The 19,780-nt window shown below is 41.3% G+C and overlaps 2 protein-coding genes across 2 annotated transcripts; one reads left to right on the top strand and one right to left on the bottom strand.

Annotated features, from left to right (window-relative positions):
* Positions 1–571: 571 nt before the first annotated feature.
* Positions 572–10,201, bottom strand: LOC118100630 (cAMP-dependent protein kinase type I-alpha regulatory subunit). Its single transcript, XM_035145940.2, has 11 exons — positions 9,896–10,201; positions 8,096–8,311; positions 6,595–6,765; positions 6,338–6,429; positions 6,187–6,248; positions 6,037–6,083; positions 5,752–5,910; positions 5,441–5,501; positions 5,125–5,246; positions 3,631–3,712; positions 572–3,191 (listed from the first exon to the last, which is right to left on the bottom strand). The coding sequence occupies exons 2-11, from the start codon at positions 8,267–8,269 to the stop codon at positions 3,019–3,021; spliced, it is 1,143 nt and encodes a 380-aa protein (XP_035001831.1). The 5' UTR covers positions 8,270–8,311; positions 9,896–10,201; the 3' UTR covers positions 572–3,018.
* Positions 10,202–11,569: 1,368 nt separating this feature from the next.
* Positions 11,570–19,779, top strand: LOC118100629 (WD repeat domain phosphoinositide-interacting protein 1). The gene is made up of 12 exons (XM_035145939.2): positions 11,570–11,984; positions 13,205–13,287; positions 13,944–14,113; positions 14,195–14,291; positions 15,237–15,334; positions 15,448–15,540; positions 15,620–15,690; positions 15,986–16,093; positions 16,844–17,008; positions 17,097–17,204; positions 17,827–17,966; positions 18,384–19,779. The coding sequence occupies exons 1-12, from the start codon at positions 11,908–11,910 to the stop codon at positions 18,503–18,505; spliced, it is 1,332 nt and encodes a 443-aa protein (XP_035001830.1). The 5' UTR covers positions 11,570–11,907; the 3' UTR covers positions 18,506–19,779.
* Position 19,780: the final 1 nt, after the last annotated feature.

The following is a 19,780-nucleotide window of genomic DNA, read 5'->3' as shown; positions in this document are numbered from 1 at the left end:
TTTTAAAGAGTTTTGTTTGTAAAATTGAAGAAAACTTTTGAGGGACCCATATCTACCCTGTTTTAAATAATGAATTTACAAGAGAGGAATGATAGAAGTTGTGTATTTAAAATGTATCGGCATCGATTTGAATACAGCAAGTGTTTTTGAGCAGGAATGAGTGAATACAAGAGGCTTTAAATTCCTTAGACTGAGGGTAGAATTACGTTTCCCCCTGGTGGACAAATTTCATATTACATATTTCTTTTTAATGGGCCAGCAGGTACAAAACAGTTTCTCACCCTCAGCGCCAAGTCAGGATGTCAACTTGGACTCTAGGAAACTACATTTTTCACTACCATCTTATAGTTTACATACCAAACATACCAACAGAACAACGATCAGCAGATGAATCCATAATGAAAATGATTACTAGTTGAAGCTGTAAGTGGATTGTCTTCCTGACAAATTGCACCTGATTGAATTTTGTTACATTAGAAGCGTTTTGACAATAAGCATCATGACCTCGACCATGTCCCAGCAAGAGTAACACAAGTATTAAAAAAAGAACGAAGCCTGAGACGAGACAGAATCATTTTTACTTTTTTATTGCTTAAACTGCCATCTGGAACAATCTATACCAAAAGGATAAACATCTTTGCACATACAGGAGGTCAAACTGAATACAGGGTAGAATAGAAAAAGAATGGTCCTCTGATCGCCTGCTGCTCTCTCTCGAGCGGCAGGTCTAACAAACTCACTGAAGGTCGGGCTAGCAGGAGTGACCGACTACTACTGTAAGCCCAGGTAAGGTAAGCTAAGGCAAACCGGGACGATTGCAGTGTGGCTAAAAACATTTTGGAATAAAACCGGTGATGTCGCTATTTACAGGAAAACAATACGTCGACAAAAAGGTGCATGAAACCCTCGCCCCTAACAGTCACTTCCTGTGGATCAGGATCAACACAAATCCGCATGTAACCACATCCACAAGGACAACCCGAGGGCTAAGGGAGGAAACACGTGAAGATGCTCAAATAACTGTAAAGAAAGAAAAAAAATGTCTGTGAACGAAAACTCTCATCGCTAATCTGACGACCCTGCAATCGGCACCAAAATCAAATCGTTTTGGACGTACAAACACACATCTCGGTTCCGAGCGAGTACAAGTGCTTTGAATGAGACAAAAACAAAACAAAAGAAATAGAAACAGAGATGTGACTGGTTCTGGGTGGTTTCTGGTAAAAGACAGTGAAGCAGGAATGAAGAGTTGAGCTGAAAATCCAGAAGTCAACATTGTGTGATTTGGTAAAGATCTTTTCAAAAAAATAAAAGAAAAAAAAGAAAGAAAAAGACTTAACATTTTATCTAAATAGTCATGAAGCAGTTAAGCTAGGGAGTAACAAACCAAATATTTGACAGAGTTCCTGCTTCTGCACGCAGCTGCAGGACACTTTTTTTTTTTTAGTTTTTTTCTTTTTAAATTCACGCTTCCATTCATACCGGATCACTGGATGCCTAAAACATCATGCCAAGTAAGCATAGAGAACAGATCACAAGCTACTCTGATGAGAAGACAGCCACCTTTTTCAAATAGGCAATAAGCAATGACACTAGTTTTAAATAAATATCTGCTCACGCTGCCCGTCAGCTCGCCTGTGATGCTTCCATACATAAATACTTCGGATGTCCTGAAAATCCACAAACCACCTGGTTTGCTTAAACTTTTTTTTTCTTCCAAGACGTCACTTCAATAAACCTGTATTTACCCTTTTGATCTATTGTTAAAAAGTTTGAAACCCATGACGTTTTACACAATACAATTACATACTGTTTTGTCAAGAAGAAGCATTTATTTACTTTGTGGCACTGGACACCTAAAATAGAATTTATGGAAAAATAAGTGTTTACAAAAGACAGTTAAACATATTTTTTTAAGATCACCATCACTCCAAACCATAAGTTTATCATTTCGTCAATGATAGTAATAGAACAATGATCGATTTTTCTATACTATGATAATATTTTGATTACAAACCATAGCAGAAGAGTGACCAAGTTATTTGGTATATACTAAAAAAATGAATACTGAAATACACTTAATACTCTTGTTTTTTTTTCCCTCTCTTTTTTACTTTTTTTCCCTCAGAGTAGTCAAGGCAGTTCTTGTATGGTCATTCTACCGATTAAGAGGATGATAAGGGTAATAATAACTATTTCCTGTTTTTGGGGCTTCAAATAGCCAGGGGAACAGAACACGCACTGCATTTCCACAGCTATGCATCTTTGCGTTTTTAAAAATAACCAACATTTGGCACTAGCCTGGTAGCTGCACAATTAAATAAGGACCTTTAAGTTGCACAAGCTCTCCCAAACTAAGCAAAAAATCACCAATCTCATCATACCAATCACAACGGTAACCATAAAAGAAGAAACGGAGCTTCAGGTCGCAGCTGAAACCTAAAAACTAAACTCGAAGCAGTCAAATACTTCCTGCCTCCTACAGTTTCTAGGTTCTGCTCTACACTGTTCATCTGACTGATGTCAAAAAAGAAAAGCTCGGGGGAAAAAATCAGTCCTCTTCGCTTCAACCTACAACATAATTCTGTAACAAAGCGCCAATGTAAAGTTTGATTGTCCTGTCTCATCAGTGTGAGACCCAAGTGTCCTTCAGATCTCCTAACAATCCTGTTATGTGTTTTAATTCAAAAATAAAACCATAACCAGCAAATACATTTATAACATAATTAACGTGATGTAACTGTGCCTACAAGGTAGCGTACAGCAGCTGGTACAAGCGCTGGTGAATGGCTAAAAGTCACCTCTGCCTGACGGGTGGCAACAACGAAATCATCCGTGTGGAAAACAAAGAGGGAGGAGGAGAAAAAGTGAACAGAAAGAAGAAGAAGAAAAGTGACAAAAAAGCAAATTGCATTGGTGGACCCTGGGTCTAAAAGGAGAGAGGGAGAGGAGAGGGCGGGGGGGTGGAGGAGAGGGAGGTAGGGGGGGAGGAGGAGGAGGAGGAACGAGACGCCCCCTTCAGACAGACAGCGAGACGAAGCTGTTGTACTGCTGGATGTTACGTTTGAGGATGTCGGAGCAGGGACCCAGAACGCGCTCGAAGCGAGGCCGGTCGAGCTTGACACACTTGAGGGGGCCGCGGGCGACCACGGTGGCAGCACGGGGACGGTTCATCAACAGAGCGATCTCACCTGGGGAGCGCAGACAAACACAGACTTTTTAAAATCTAGCTCTGATTTAACCATTTGTATTCTTTCATTATATTCTGTTTTTACTCTTTTCTCATCTTTAATGTTCTTATTTTTGTATTTGTGCTCTAATGTTGTTTGAACTTCAAACCACCTTTAATTATTTTCATTGTTTGCTTTCAATTCTTCCTTTTTAACCTGTAAAGCACTTTGTAACCATGTGTTTAAAAGGTGCCTGATAAGAAGTTTATTATTCCTTAATCTCCGTAAAAACAAACACCTTATTGTTGATCATGAGAAACAGGACTTTACTCATACTTTCAAACCATTTTCAAACATATGTTAGAGACTCTTGTTCTCCTTTTTCAACACACATCACAAATTGACAGCACAAATCGATTAAAAGAAATCAAAGACTGCTGTGATTCTGTTTAGCTCTTACCAAAGTAGTCAGATGGTCCTAATCTCCCCACTTCCACAAACTCCTCGTTCTCTGAGCGACGCTGCAGCACAGCTGCAGAGCCCTAAAACCAAAAAGAAAACACACACACATGGATGATTTGAAGGTGCACCAGCTACATCTTCATAAGAGCGTATTCTCTGAATGACTAAAAAGCATCTGACATAAGTACATTGGTTTTGAAATTGGAAAATATAAGTTCAGGTTCATTAGTCAACCAATCACATGAATTCCTCTCAAGGAATTAATGACAAATCCATCATTACATGTAAATCATTAATAAAGCATTAGTTAGAAAATACAAAAGCATGTGTGGTTTTGATTTGTTTGTGCTTTTTTGATAGTGTTGCCAGTTAATTTTAGACCCTGACTTGTCACATTCAAACAACATATCAAGACAATTAAACAAATCAACACATACACAACAACACTGAACTGAGCAGGTTTTAAATATCTCAAGCTCAGTCACAAGCTGCTTTCAGACATGCAGTCCAGATATTTTCCGAAAAGTTTCTGGAGGGGCTGTATGTGAGAACGCAAAATGATACACACATGAAGTTGTCAATTTGAAAAGACAAACAGATTTGAGAGCTTTTGGTGATAAGGGAAGGCGTTGTGTACAAAAACATGTGATTTCCCTAGTGGAATTTACAAGTAATGTCCTGCCTCCTTCAGGCTCCACCCTGGCACCATCCCTCGCCTCAAAGTTCTGTACATTTTCCTGTTGTGGAGAACATGTCTGACCCGGACAATCTCCTCCTGCGTTCTTCATATGTGAAAGGCAAACTCTGGATGCAATTGTCCGGACATTATCCAGAGTTCATGTAAAGTGCCACCAGTTTAATACCCTTAAGCAAGAATGAATTTAATGCTTGGTTTTATCTTAGATTTGATCAAATTATGGCTGCAACTAAAAGGTTATTTATTTCTGCCAATAATTGCCTTAAATTATTGATTATTCAAAACTATAATTAAAAAACATGACCATCATAATTTCCTTGAATCAAAGGTCACATCCTCAAACTGTTTTATTGTCTCACCACCTAACAACAGTCACTTTACTGTAATAATGTAGCATTTCACAAGAAAAGTAACTTCAATAATGAAAATAGTTGCTGATGAATTTTCTGTAGATTGACGAATCATTTAATCAACTATATCAAATGCATGTTGAAGGTGGAGCAACATTTTCCAATCACCACCAGAGGGCGTGCGTGCGTGGATTGAAATAGTTCAACAGAAAACATGAAACAGCTTTAAGTCATGAGTGGATCCAACAATTCCTGAAGTGTTTGATTAAACTGGGCCACAGCTAAATACAGAACTGATGGAATAAAACCAGCAACAATGATGGACACCCCATCAACACTAATAAACTTCACGTGACATCTCCTCACTTCCAGAGGTAAAATCCTGGTATTTGGGACAAAACCATCTAGCTTATGTGTGGAGAGAGTTAGTGATCGAGCGTTGTACCTCTAAGATGATGAAGAACTCGTCTCCAGGTTCTCCCTGCACGACAATCTTCTGTCCGTCCTCGAACTGGACGGGCTCCAAGGCATCAGCGACTGTCAGACGCTCCCACTTGTCAAGGGACTCTGAGGACGGAGAACACAGAAGAAAGTTCTAAACTGAGACGACGGACAAAAAAAGGTTTCATCTAAAAGTTTTGTTCTTAAGTGAGATATTTTTATATGCTCCTTCAGGTTATTTTAATCCCAGACGCAAACACAAGTGGCTTCTCTTCTTCTATTTTTACCTTGTGTCTAATTTCAAAATAAAATGGACCCACCTAGAATGGACACTTTCCTGAGGAATTCCTCATACATCTTCCTCTTTCTCAAAGTGCTTCCCTGAAGAGAAATATATTTGTATTAGTGTAATTGCATTAAAAAGAAAATGAAATAATTATAAGCTTGATGTAGCATCTCAGCATTAGAATCAATAAAAGTTAGATGATATGATATGTGGATATTAGTTAGTTACAGCAGGAACCAAAACTAATGTACACATAAAATTAAAATAGAGAAAATAAAAAACACCTAAATGAACAGTGATCTTCCTTTACATCAGACCCACGAGAACAATAACATGCGTCCTCACCATGAGTATTCTCCTGTAGCTGTCTCTGTCGATGCCCCACAGCTTGACGTTGGTCTTGGCTCTGACTGTGGCCGCCCTCGGGGTGCCGTAGATCAGGGCCAACTCGCCAAAGCTGCCTCCTTCTCCGATGCTGGTCACCCATTCATTGTTCACATAGACCTGTCAGATTAGCAGGGTAGAAACCAATGGCCACAGATCAAATGGCAAAAAGGGAAAACTAAAAACGTCACATTTATATATGATTTAAACATTTAGGTCTATCCATGCTCAGAACCAGATACTCACATCCATCTCTCCTTGGTCGATGACATAGAAATTGTCACCTTCGTCACCTGTGTGTATACAGTGGTAGTGTTAATATCCCAATCACACAAGGACATGTCTCAATCTGGAGTAGTTTTTGTTGAATTTAACAGTGAAGAGATGTAACTTTACCCTGAAGAATAACTGTTTCCCCAGCGATGTAGGTGACTGGAAACATTGCATCGAATATGTCACTGAAAAAAAAAAAGATTTGTGAGCTGATCAACTGGTACAGTTACACAAATATCCAAACTTAAAAAACCAAGGAGGTGTTCACACATACCTCCTCTCATTGTCATCCAGGTGGGAGAAGAGCACATTCTTTTCAATAGCTTTGGCCAAGGCTGCCATCGTCTTGTAGTCTTTAGGAATGACCTTAGAAGACAACACACATTTATGATCCAAACTGCAGCCAGACACCAGGGGATGATCAAGACACTTTTGGAGACCCATCATGTTGTCCATCTTTATATTCAGTCTATGGTTGCCACACTAGTAGACTTCAAAGCTGTTTGCTCATGTGTGTATGTGTGCGTCTACCTTTCTGACATATGAGGCTGCATCTTCCTCTGTGTAAACCTCTGCGCTGAAGGCTCCTCTCCGCCGGCGACCTTTTACCACCGGGTTCATAGGTGGAGACACCTCCTCATCGCGTGAGTCTGAACGGGAATTGCTGGCCTTCTGTTGGTTCTGAATCTGCTTGGATTCCTCCTGAAAGGGAAGGAAGGGATGAAGCCGGTGAAAAAAAGAAAAAAAAGAGCCCCATCGGGCAACAGGGTGACTAAACAGGTTAATTTATGCGTTTACAACATACAGAACACTACACATGAAAACATAAAGAGAAAACTAATAAATAAAATTTACATTCAATCCAGTGGTCAAACAAAATAACTGAGAAATACTACCGTGAGGTTCCTCCTTTAAATAACGCAGTGGTTTTTAACCACCAGAACATCTAAAGGCTACAAACATATACTAGAGTATATGCATATATATATATATATATGTATATGTGTACATATATATGCATGTACTGTTGTACACTTCAAGAGGATTTCGAGGTCACCGTCAGGTGAGTATCTTTAAAAAATCTGATGAATAAAAAAGTGATGAACCTTATTCCACCATGATAAACTTATTTTCAATCAATTACTACTTTGAATACAAAAGGTTTTGATTACATACATAGTTTCAAGAGCCAATAAGTGATTCATAGTAATAACAATTTGTGAAATGTCATTTGTTGTATGTGGACTTGTCTGCTTTCATTTAATTTGAGGAGTTATTTAATCAAGTATTAGTAACTTTGCCCAACAAGATTTTTACTGATATAGTAAATGTATCTGGTTTTGACAACATAATATTAGGTTCACTTTGTAAATTTTGTGCAGAAATGTTTGACATTAAAGTGGTGTCAGCATATTAGGTAGAGAGCTTATTATCTTGATTTGAATATATTACTATAACCTACTTAATTTTTGCTATGTGACTCTTGGACAAACTAACATATTCAATCACAACAATTTTTTAAAAAGCTACAGAAGCTCAAATCCAAAAACCTGATGGGCAAAAGTATTGATGACATCATATAAAAACATAGTGCTTGAACCTGAATGTCTGAGAAATCTCTCCGTCTGTGACATCTTCTGAGTTGAAAGGACAAAAGTATTAAATTGAGTTGGGGTTTTGTTTTTTACCGAAAAAAATAAAATAAATATGATCTGATGAAATATAAATAAATACAAATTAGGATTATGAAAATATTAGCAGTCCTAGGAGACAGATAGTAGCTGTGTGGCGTAACATGAGTATGTGATGCTCAGCTTTCACTGTATAATGATTTTCTTTCTGTCCACTGACGAGTAAGGACAACCAAACAAAATCCAATAACACACACACACACACACACACACACACACACACACACACACACACACACACACACACACACACACACACACACACACACACACACACACACACACACACACACACACACACACACACACACACACACACACACACAAACACAAACACAAACCTTCTCCAGCCTCTCGAAGTACTCCCTGAGGAAGGCCATGGGCCTGTCTGGCCTGGAGGTGCACAGCTGGACAATGCAGTCCTTCAGCAGCTGTTGAATGTTGTGTTTCTGCACGTACTGCTCACACTCCCTCAGGCTCCGCTCCTCCTCACTGTTCGTACTTCCAGATGCCATGACGACAACTGCGACGCTGCTGTGTGACCTCTAACCTTTGTACTGGAGAGAGTGGACAGTAACGGGAAAAAGGGCTTGATTTCAGACCATCACTGAACAGCATGGACTAGCTGGGTTACTGGAGAGCGACAGTGAATTATAGTGTCAGTGTATCATGGTGAGACGCGAACAGACAGAAAACCAGGGGAATGTGAGAAAAATAGAACCAGGGTGAGAAGGCACAGAGAGATGGGGGGTTGTTTTGGCTCAAAGTAGCCTGAGCGCTTCTACATGTGAGGAGTAAAAACTGGTCATATGATGCGATCACACATATCTGTCTAGAGACAACAAATTAGGACAGGCGCGCGCGCACACACACACACACACACACACACACACAGACTCACAAATTTGTGTTGGGTTTATTTATTCAAAACAATTAAGAGCTCTTTACCACCCTGAATGAAGCCCTCTGTCACAGAGACAGTAACTAGCTAGAGCTGTAACAGTATCACAGCCGAGGCCTAATTTTAGACGAATGGTGAAGGCCAGTGAATCAATCCAGTGTGAAACAGACCAAAGCATAAAAGCAAGTGCATTTGCTCGAGGTTTCAACATTTCAAGACACAACACTGTTGCCGAGCAAAACCGCCCGACAGATCCCCGATCATCTGATCGGCCTCAGTGATATCAGCTTGTTCAGAGAGTGCTCTGAGGAAAAAGGCTTGTGCTGTAACCAACAACAAGTGCGTTTAAGGTGAGAAACTGTAAATGAGTAAATGTAATTATGCCTACAGAGTCCTGTGGAGCGAACCCGTCTCTGCAAGTGTATATTGCGTGTGCATTAGTATAATAGGATTGGGATAATTTCTAATCTGACAAGGTCTAAGGGAGATTACTAGACATGTTATCAAAGATGAGGCTGGCACAGGCTCTGGGTCACTAACTACACTTGTGGAGGAAACTTGGCAGGCGTGCTTTGATCTAAACCAGAAATAAATGATACTGCATTCAGACCATGTGGTAGAAATGAACGTGTCTCCGTTGTTTAATGTAAAATATCCACACTAGACAGCTAACGTGTGAACTGGTTAGTTCCTGAGCTGCAGCATCCTCCCTGCTGACACTGAGAACAGGGCTGTCAATTCAATCAGATACAACACGGCGATGCACGAATGACCTTGCTGAACAAGTGACAACAGCGAACAGAGGAGGATGGATGGTGTACGGAAACGCATGGTGTTCGAACGGAGTGAATGTCACCGCCTTTAGAGACGGTGTGAAGCGAATGCCCTGTGTGAACCATCGTCTAGGTCAGGAAGGCTTCATGAGGAGGCTGACGGCTGCAGCCAAGTAACTCCCAGCGACAGAAATGCCACCGAGCGGACGTTCAAAAAAACAAGTGGACAACAAAAGGGCGATAGCAATGAATGTCGTGCACTTCAGCCTGAATGTTGTCGACGCGCGTAACGTTAGAGAGCGCGTCCAGTTTGATACCTAGCTTGCTAGCTCCGTGCAAAGGCAAAGCTCTCCTCTAATGACGCCATCTTGAGCTCTATCATAAACAAACGAGCGACGGAGGAAGCAAATTTCAGCCTGTTCAGAGGTCACACGCTCCGCGCAACGGGGAGAGACGCGGATACTCACGGGAAAGTGTAAGAATTCCTGCCGAGCCCTTCGCTAGAGACTCGGGATGGACGATGTTTTTCAGGAGCGAACCGTTACCAGATCCTCCTCGCTTCGATTTTTTTTTTCCCCGAGCCCTGGACCGCTGCCCCACCGGATACGGCCAGCAGCCAATCAGCGGCCGCCACTGACGTCAATTCTCCTCGTTCTGACATGTGAGCCCGTAACCCCTGGCAACCTTAAAGGGAACCGCGCGGAAATCGTGACGTCAAGGAAATCGCTCGGCAATAAAAAAAGAAAAAAATCGATTAATAACCTGATTAAATTTAACCTTGATTATAGGAAACTCTCGTCGCTGTTTTTATTTAGAGATTAGTGGTGATCCCCTGAAGTCTTCTCGTTGCATTTAAAAACATGAGGGCACTCTTTAAAGGGATAGTTCACCCAAAAATGAAAATTCCCTCATTATCTACTCACCACTATGCCGATGGAGGGGGCGGGGGAAGTGTTTGAGTCCACAGAACACTTTCAGGGTTAAACAGTGTTGCAGCCAAATCCAATACAATTGAAGTAACTGGTGATCAATTCTTCAATGTAAAAAAACTACACCACAACTCCTGTCGTGTCATCCAAATGTCCATAAGCCCCGATATTCAAATTTGACTCAAAATGAAACCCTCATGACGCTGTCATATCCAAACACGATAGAGAACTTGTGGTGGCCTTCAGTTTTCATAAAAACTCAAAAGGTGTTTAGTTTGTCCAGTTTTGACTACTGTAAAAAAACAAACATGGCGGCCTCCGTAGAGAGGACCCGCTCCCGGTGTAAATATAAAGTATTTAAATATAAAGGGCCCTTTCTAGGGTAAAGACAATTCGTACAATTTAGACAAAACACACTAGTGAAAACTAGGATTATTGTATATTCAATCTTTGCCAGTAGATGATGTTTAGATGATGGTTGGGTAAGAATGTAGGTATGTGTTAAAGTATATATTCTCTGCTTGAAGTAGTAATACCACAGAAAAGCAACAGCAAGTATAGACTACATTTAGAATGTTACTCACATAAAAGTACATATATATTATAAAGAAATTGTACTTAAAATATAGATATAAAATATAAATCAAAATACTCATCTTGGATAAATATGGCACCTGAGAGTGTGGTGTCATTATATAAGATATTATTACAGTTTCATGATTTTAATAGCTTGTTGGGATGTAGCTACCTTAACTTGATAAAATTATGTTCTTGTTACACCTGCAAAGTATCAGATAAACATAGTTGGATAAAAAGTACAGTATTTTCCACTCAACTATTGTGTTCAAGTATGAAGTAGCATAAGATAGAGTTAAAAAAACAAACATGTAATTTGAATGAAAAACAAATTAAAAACACCTTAATCAGCTAAATGATATTTCATTAACAGCAAAAAGCTTTGTCCCACAGTTGGGATGGCTGATGTGTCTCGGCATCTTGCTGCGCGTCTCTCACCCAATCAAATCATCAAAACAATTCCTCGTGACGAGACTGAAAGTGGAATTGGCCAATCAACAGCTTCTTAACTCCAACTGGGCGGCTCCTATTTTAGTGACAGTCGCGCTGTCAAATCAATCCGAGGCTTTAAGAAGGTCCACCAACAGGAATCCCGGAGAGGACTGGTCGACGTGCAGCTGCCAGCCAATCGCGACGCGGCTCGGAGTGACGCATCCTCCCATCAGCTGTTTTTGTTTTGCAGTGAGAATATTGAAAGTTAATAACACAATAATAAGACCGTGCGCTGAGCGGAGGAGGCGGCTCGGTGAGGAGGGGTTGTTTTCGGGTCTTTTGTTGGGCTCAGTCCGCTCTGTGTGTTTGTGTGTGAGAGATGTGTACCACCTGAACCTCAGCCCCGGACATTCCTCTCCCCGGAGAAGAGTGTGAGCGTGGCGCTTGGAGAACCAGAGGAAGGGGGGGGAAGCGGGGATCGACCCGAGCCTAAAGGCCTCCGACCTCGGCCGGCGAGACGGGGAGCGAGCTCGGCGGCTCGGATGGAGACCCAGGACCTGCCGGAGGGCCCCGCGGCGGACCGAGGCTTCATCTGCGCCTCCTTCAACCAGGACACCACGTAAGCGACCCCGCGGCCCGGGGCCCGGCGTGAACTCAATCTCCCTCCATGCACCTGACTGTTGCATCATTGTTTTCAATCGTATTTACACACTGCGGCTCGTTTTTAAAACAGTGTGAATGTGTGTGAGCGTCAAAACGAACTACGACCTTGTGTATGCTTTGATGAAACTTCAGCTGAAAGTGAAGTAGGCCACTGATCCGATCTCCTGGGCCTGTTGCACATTAAACCACAGTTAGTCACCAAATGCAGTTCATGCTATATAACTCCAACATGATGCATGGCAGCAAGTAACGTACAGTTAATAATTAACCTGCAACAGTAGCAGTAAATGTGTTTTGTCAATTATTACTGGAAACAACTTTCCTGTGTCAGTTTGGACCCCCCACTCATTTTAACCAATCATATCTGTCCTGTAGGTGTCCATTGTCCCATGTTACGGCCTTATTAGGGGGTAAAATACAAATTAACAGACACACCCAGCTCTGTGTTTTTTCAGATACAGGTGTGTACATAAACATCCACCGGGGCACTGCTTGTAAAACTAAGCAGGTGGTCAAACACCCGTCCTTCTAATCCCTTTGTCATTGTGTCCCATTTTTGTCTTTAGCCATGATAAGATAAGGGGAACAATCTCTGAGGCACTTTACAGGTTTTTAATGGAAGATGCATAACGGCTAAGTTGTCTAAACAAGATAAGATAGACTGGGGAGAAAAAGCACCTCCTCAGGGGAAGTACAGCTCAGGTCAGACCCGGTCACCGCCTCCTGTCAGTTGTGGCCATTTGCTACTATTACACATCAGTTTTACTGTAAACTAGTCACCTCAGCTCATGTGAGCACATGCCGCAAGTATTTGATGATCCCACTCATCCAACACCATCGGAATAACTCTCCAATGGAAGCTAACTGAGGCCAGTGGCTTATAACACCCTTTATATAGATTTCACTCCCTGCTGTGTGCAATTTTTATACTACACTGATTATATGTGCGTGCATGGAAATACATCTTCATTTCAGTTGCAAGCCAAATACATTTATCCGTTTTGGTGCAAACAATAGTTTCCTGGAATTTCACTTCAAATACAGGATCAATTAGTCAGTCAGTCAATCACAGTATTTGTTAATCTATTTGTTTTACCATAACTGTGATGGATGTGGTTAATAACATGTTCTGTTCTGTGTTGTTTGTATGTGTGTGTGTGTGTGTTTTCTTTGTAGTTCTCTGTCTGTGGGCACCAAGACGGGCTACCAGCTCTTCTCAGTCACTGCTGTGGACAAACTAGATTGCATCCATGAGGGAGGTAGGAAGAAATTGGCTCTTTAGTCTCTTTTCTCAGGAGCGTCGAATGCACGTGTGACAGCTCCCACATCCACAGTACAGAATGTACATGTTTTGTGGGTGTTTATGAAATCTCCTGTCATGCATGTGCACCAGCATCCCCTCCGTCAGAAGATGGGCCGTAACGGCAAGGTGACACAAGTAAAGAAGTACAGTTCACCTTGGTCAGACAACAGCTCAGACCGGCCACGACATGTTCTGCATACAGGGGTCAACATGGAGGAACGCTCAGTTTTGTAATCCTCAGAAGCTGCAATGAGAGAAAAAGTCTTTGTCTGTTAAACTGTTTAAAGTGTCGGACAACAAATCAGAATCAAACAGCAGAAGAGGATGCAGCGTTCGCCTTTGTGTTATTGGTAATATGAGATTACATTTAATCAAACAACCACATTTTATTGGTATAGCCCGTATTCGCAAATCCCAAGGGTTTAACAATCTGTACAATGTGCAGTGGACATCCTCTGTCCGTAACCCTTGACTAGAGTGAGGAAAAACTATTCGCCCAAAAAATGTAAATACTTCAGAGTCACCATTGAGGGGTTCCTTCTCCCATGATTTAAGTTTCCATAGCTTTTCTAAGTCAAAGTACCCAGCTGTCCTCTCGTCTCTCTCTCCCAGTCGAATGTTCGGAGGTGTATATAGTGGAGCGGCTGTTTTCCAGCAGTCTGGTGGTGGTGGTCAGCCTGTCCATGCCGCGGCGAATGAACGTCTACCACTTCAAGAAGGGCACAGAGATATGCAACTACAGCTACTCCAATGACATCCTGTCCGTCAGGCTCAACAGACAGGTGAGACGCAGGAAATAGACCCGTCCGCAAACCTGTAATCTCGCTGGTTCTGTACTAATCTCTGTGTCACTGTCCCCTCAGCGGCTGGTGGTGTGCCTGGAGGAATCCATCTACATCCACAATATCAAAGACATGAAACTACTCAAGACCCTGCTCAACACACCCATCAACCCCTCGGGTACGCTCAAGCTGTTATACACACATACGGATTATATAAAGTCACATTTACAGGACAGGGTTATGGTAAAGAGTCATAAAGTAGTAATGTCAGTTGTGGATCAAATCTCTCTATGTGTGCTAACATTAGCCACCAGAAGCTACTGCTCAAACCACATCTAGTATGGCTGTAGCAGCAAAACCACTAAGTGAGCGTGAGTGCATTTTATTAGGACTACATAGACTTTTCATTTGGAAGATGAAGCTGCTATTGCTCTAAAGCTACTCAGGGGGGTGCAAAGTCTGATGGGATAAATACTCATAATTTAAAAGAAGTCAAACCAGGCATTTGGCAAATATTTACTGTGTACTATATGTCTAATTTGATAAATAACTTTTCAAACTGCTTAAATTCAATTTTTAACAGTATTTTTAACTTCAGCACCAAAAACATGTCAGGTGGCTCAACGAAATATTTGTAAAGATATATACATATATGTATATATATTTTTTCCTACAATTTATTTTAAGTGAATCTTGACCAGTATCCCTCTGCCTGAACCATTATAATTTTTTAGTTTTTTACAATAGTTCATTATCTTAAGCATTCAAATTTAGATTTAAACTGGAAAAATACACAAATACAAAAATCTAATCATTAAGTACAATAACTATTTACATTATATTTTTTAATCATTTGTTCACTTTAATGATTTGTTAATTGGTTTAAATTCATATTTGACCTAGTAGCAACCCCATGACAACTGACAACAAATATGCTGAATTATAGCAACCGTCATCAGTCTCTATTGAAGTAGTTTTTTTTTGTGGAAAAATGTTTTAGACAAGTAATGGCCCCCGATAGACAACAGATGAACCAGCTTACACAATTGGCCCAAAAGGAGTCTGGAAGAAAGAGAAAAAAACACATGAAACGGTTTAAATCCTCCTCTGCACTCCCTCGTAGGTCTCTGCGCTCTTTCCATCAACCACAGTAACTCCTACCTGGCGTACCCTGGCAGTGCCACCATCGGGGAGATCACGATATATGATGCCAACAACCTGGTAAGGCTGCATTGAATTTTCTAACACAACCACATAATGGAAAGAAATACTGCTGTTGTCATGTGTCATGAAAAATCCCAGTGTTGATGAAAGCACTTGTTTGCCTCTGTTAGAGCACTGTGACGCTGATTCAGGCCCACGACAGTCCCTTGGCCGCCCTCACCTTCAACCCCTCTGGAACCAAACTGGCCAGCGCCTCAGAGAAGGTGAGGACTTGACCCCTCTTTTATCCCCTTTTTCATTTTTGTTATCCTCCTGTCTAACCATCCATCGTCTGCAACATAGGGTACTGTTATTAGAGTCTTTGGCATTCCTGAAGGACAGAGACTGTATGAATTCCGGCGAGGGATGAAGAGGTAAGTGCTTCACAGTTAAATCCGAAACAAGCAAACTGTGCATAGACAGTGATCAAGATGATACACGATGTATGACACGGGTTAAAACAAGTTCCAGTCACAAGAAGGCTAACAGGCCATATGCTCAATATTTAGTGTTTATATGAGTGAGACCCTTAACTCCTGCTGCTCAGTAGCTGGAGAGGCTGTTTTCACTCAACCTTTTAGCACATGATCAGATTTCATCTTTGTATTTACAGTTTTCAGTCCCTGATGCTGTCCGTGTTTGTTTCCTGTGTGTGTGTGTGTGTGTCAGGTATGTCAGTATCAGTTCCTTGTCCTTCAGTGCCGATGCCCAGTTCTTGTGCGCCTCCAGCAACACTGAGACGGTTCATATCTTTAAACTGGAGCAGCACAGCCCGAGGTAAACGCTCCCAACTCTTTGACCCCGATTAGACCTGATATTAACATCCGTCCTGAGCGAGCCGATCACGTGTGGTAAAGAGTAAAGATCCGCTAAGCTTCTGATTAGTAGCCACCGATATAATATCAACACTGATCACCACACAATGATTGATACTTTTCTTGAATTGGTCAAATCTTTCTTTATGGCAGTGCATGCTAATGAATTCAGTCCCACTCATTCTCTATGTCTTTCGCTCACCCTGACACACAGTAAAATCAGATCTCTCACCCAGATGTTAATACCAGGTCTGAACGGGACCTTTGTTTCTACATGACAAATTAAATCAGCGTTTTGTTTTCTGTAGATGAAAACAGGAATTTACTGACTAACCAGTTTCAGAGTGCTGATGATGCTGGTGTGGTTTTGCTGGTGCTTTCCTCCAGGTCATAATAAACCTTGGTATTTGCTCTCAAATGGGAGTTTTTTTTTTAATCTTTTGCATGTGCTTTTTTCCCAAAACAACTTGACACGATTCCTTGTATCAGAAGCCTCTTGTGTCCTTTTCTGACCCTTGCATGGTTCATGGAAGGACAATTGAATGACCAGCACCATCTGCTGTATCTCTGATGTAAAGCAATGTAACATGTTTTCAACTAGAAGTGCCTAAATATGTAAAACTCAGAGTAAAAAGCTCCTGTAGTGATTTATTGATCTTGAAATGTTATTTTCTTTACATCTCTAATCATGACCCTTCTGTTTTCCTTCCAGTCAAGATGAGGAGTCTCCTACATGGTCAGCGTATATGGGTAAAATGTTCACAGCAGCCAGCACCTATTTGCCCGCTCAGGTGTCCGACATGATGCATCAGGACAGAGCCTTTGCGACTGTACGCCTCAACATGTTCGGCCTAAAGAACATCTGCGCCCTGGCCACGTAAGAGAAGGGAGAAGAGAGGGGCATTTGTTAACAAGTGTATGAACGTGTAGGTTCATTGACATCTCGTGTGTGTTTTGTTCGTCAGGATTCAGAAGCTCCCTCGCCTGCTGGTGGCGTCCTCGGACGGATTTCTCTACATCTATAATGTGGATCCACAGGACGGAGGCGATTGTGTCCTTGTCCAAAGACACAGGTGTGTGTGTGTGCTTTAATGGGCTCCATCATGCATAAATATAAATATAATGTTAAAATCATTCATGTTAGGATTCCCTCATTAGTAAGCTGCTTTCAAACATACACTGAAGTCCGGACATTTTCCTGAAATTTTCCAAAGGGGCTGTATGTGAGCACGCAAGCGTCTGAGCAAGTTGCTAACATTTCAGGGTTAGTACAAATGTCAGCAAAATGTCCGAGTGAGCACATGAGAGAATACACCTGAAAAAATGTCCAGAAGATTCACAGCAAGCAAGTTGGCGTGTTGATGACGTTTTTAACATGAGACAGATGTGAAACTGGAAGAATACAAATATCTCAGGGTTTCAATACATGTAGAAGATGCAGTTGAAGACGCCAAACTCATGTAATTTACTGGAAATTCGCTACTAATTACTTATTTTGAGCCAACAACAACATTTAAATAGGACAAATCAGGCAAATCCACTGTCTGTAAATGTGTGACAGTGGGACACTTTTTTTCAGTGGAAGTCACTGATCTCCAGTTTCCACCTCTACAATCTGAACTTGTGTTTATGTAATATCATCACCGTGTCGGGCGTTGTGATGTTGTCGTGTCTCAGTCCGCTCTGTTCCCGCAGGCTGTTTGACTCCGGCGAGGAGCAGGTGGAACAGAGCGAAGAGGACAAAACGGAGGATGTCCCTCCCCAACCAGCCAGCCAATCATACGCTGCCACTGTGGCACTCCCTTCAACCCCACCCTCCGCCACCACTCTCATGGGTAGGTTACCACCAGCCATACAACACTGGCATCCTGAACTAGATGCATAACAATTACTCAGAAATATCAGAACTACTAAAGAGTTAAATCCTAAACAAAAGAGCTCTTAAGTCAGATTTTACAAAGTTATACTACAAATATTTTTAGAATATTTATGTGTTTTGGTATAATTTTACCTTTAAATGGCCCATACCTGATGGTGGGATGTGGAGCCTACTGGGATTTATAATAATATAAAAGGCTTTAAGATATGAAAAGTAAAATTTGATTTGTTTAATTAATAATGTTAATTCATAATGTAACGAAACCCCTATGATCGACGTTTAGAGTCTGATTGACTTCATTTTAATAAGCTATAAAATGAAGTTTTCTTAGGTTTTGTGAATCCACAGCTGAAACCTGTAATCTCCTCCTCAGGTTACTCTGAAGATGGTGGAGCCCAGAAAGGCGACGTCATCCCGGAGCATGAATTCGCCGAGAGCCCCGTCTGTCTGGATGATGAGAATGAGTTTCCCCCAGTCGGCAACCAGAGTAACTGACCAAACCCCCCCCCACCACCACCACCATGAACCCACCCATCCCTGCGAACAGTCCGACTCAACTTGCTTGGAGCATGGATGGAGGCTGGAAAACTTCAAACATATTCCTGACATGTTGAGACATTGTGGCACCCCCCACTTCACCTTCCCACATGTACCTCTGCTGGCCTTGGGTCAAATCTGCATCCCTCTCACTTTTGTAAGGAATATTTTTTAAAAAAAAACAGTCTTTTCAAGCTTTTTGCTGAAACAGATTAAAAGCCTGTCTGAGAAGTCCCAATGTTAGCTCCCCTATTCCGCCATAAAAAAACTGCTCTCTCATCCCTCGTTCCCTCTTTAAATAAGGACCTGACATCACAGTGACATCATACTATCATGGTAGCAACCAGCTGAGCATGTGATTGGTCCAGCAGAATATAAAATCCGGGCCACACTCACATCTTTTGAGAGATACTAAAGTCGCTTTAGAAGCTTCTTGCAAGTGCTATAGACAATAATCTAAAAAAAAAAAAGCTATGTAATCTTTTTTTTGTATTTTTTTTCCCCATCACTTACAAATCTTCAACATCTGAATATCTGTCATCAGGGCATTTTTTGTCAATCAGGCCGCAAGATGTTTGGAGCTTTTTGACGGGCATTACATGAGTCACACAGAGAGAGAGAGAGAGAGAGAGAGAGAGAGAGAGGAAAAAAGATGCTGTTAGCGTGACACACTATTTAAAACCGGATACGTACAGTAAGTATTGTATGACTTGCAGATGCTAATTATGGTAGCGACAGACGAGACTTAAAACTATTGCCGAGTCACAGATGTAGCCTGATGATACATGTGTAGAAGTCGGCTCTGTGGCGGTCGACCCTAGATTGGAAAAAACTTGACGACGAGCTGCCAGTGACGAAAAACGTACACGTCCGTGGATTTCAGTGATATCCTGAAGACCTTTTTTTAAATTCACGACACGATGCTGAATAGTGTGTTAACGTGCAAGTCCAACTCATTTTTACTTTGTATTAAATATTCTTTTGCAAAACATTTTGAAGTATTACACATCAATGCATAGACTTACCATGCATAAATATATATTGAGGATTTTTACTGTGTGTATAATGTGTATATATAACATTTATATATAGTACTGTTGTAATAAGTAACATGGTATTGCAATTAGTGGACAAAAGGTGGCACTGTTAGGACACCTTTCTGCTGCATTGAGCTGTTCAGTTCTGGACATTTACCACAGAGACCCATTAAAGCTGAGCAATGATTCAACCTCT

The sequence above is a fragment of the Hippoglossus stenolepis genome, chromosome 21, assembly GCF_022539355.2.
Source record: "Hippoglossus stenolepis isolate QCI-W04-F060 chromosome 21, HSTE1.2, whole genome shotgun sequence".
In the NCBI taxonomy this organism is placed as follows: Eukaryota; Metazoa; Chordata; class Actinopteri; order Pleuronectiformes; family Pleuronectidae; genus Hippoglossus; species Hippoglossus stenolepis.
Note: the sequence above shows the minus strand (reverse complement) of the source record. Positions and strands in the feature narration are given on the sequence as shown.

Excerpts from the sequence above, each read along its gene's own strand:
- LOC118100630 (XM_035145940.2), bottom strand. The coding sequence starts at position 8,269 with ATGGCATCTGGAAGTACGAACAGTGAGGAGGAGCGGAGCCTGAGGGAG. Across the intron at positions 6,430-6,594 it reads CAGCCTCATATGTCAGAAAG|GTCATTCCTAAAGACTACAA; the intron begins GTAGACGCACAC and ends TTGTCTTCTAAG. Across the intron at positions 5,911-6,036 it reads TCGACCAAGGAGAGATGGAT|GTCTATGTGAACAATGAATG; the intron begins GTGAGTATCTGG and ends CTAATCTGACAG.
- LOC118100629 (XM_035145939.2), top strand. The coding sequence starts at position 11,908 with ATGGAGACCCAGGACCTGCCGGAGGGCCCCGCGGCGGACCGAGGCTTC. Across the intron at positions 14,292-15,236 it reads CACACCCATCAACCCCTCGG|GTCTCTGCGCTCTTTCCATC; the intron begins GTACGCTCAAGC and ends ACTCCCTCGTAG. Across the intron at positions 15,335-15,447 it reads TATATGATGCCAACAACCTG|AGCACTGTGACGCTGATTCA; the intron begins GTAAGGCTGCAT and ends TGCCTCTGTTAG.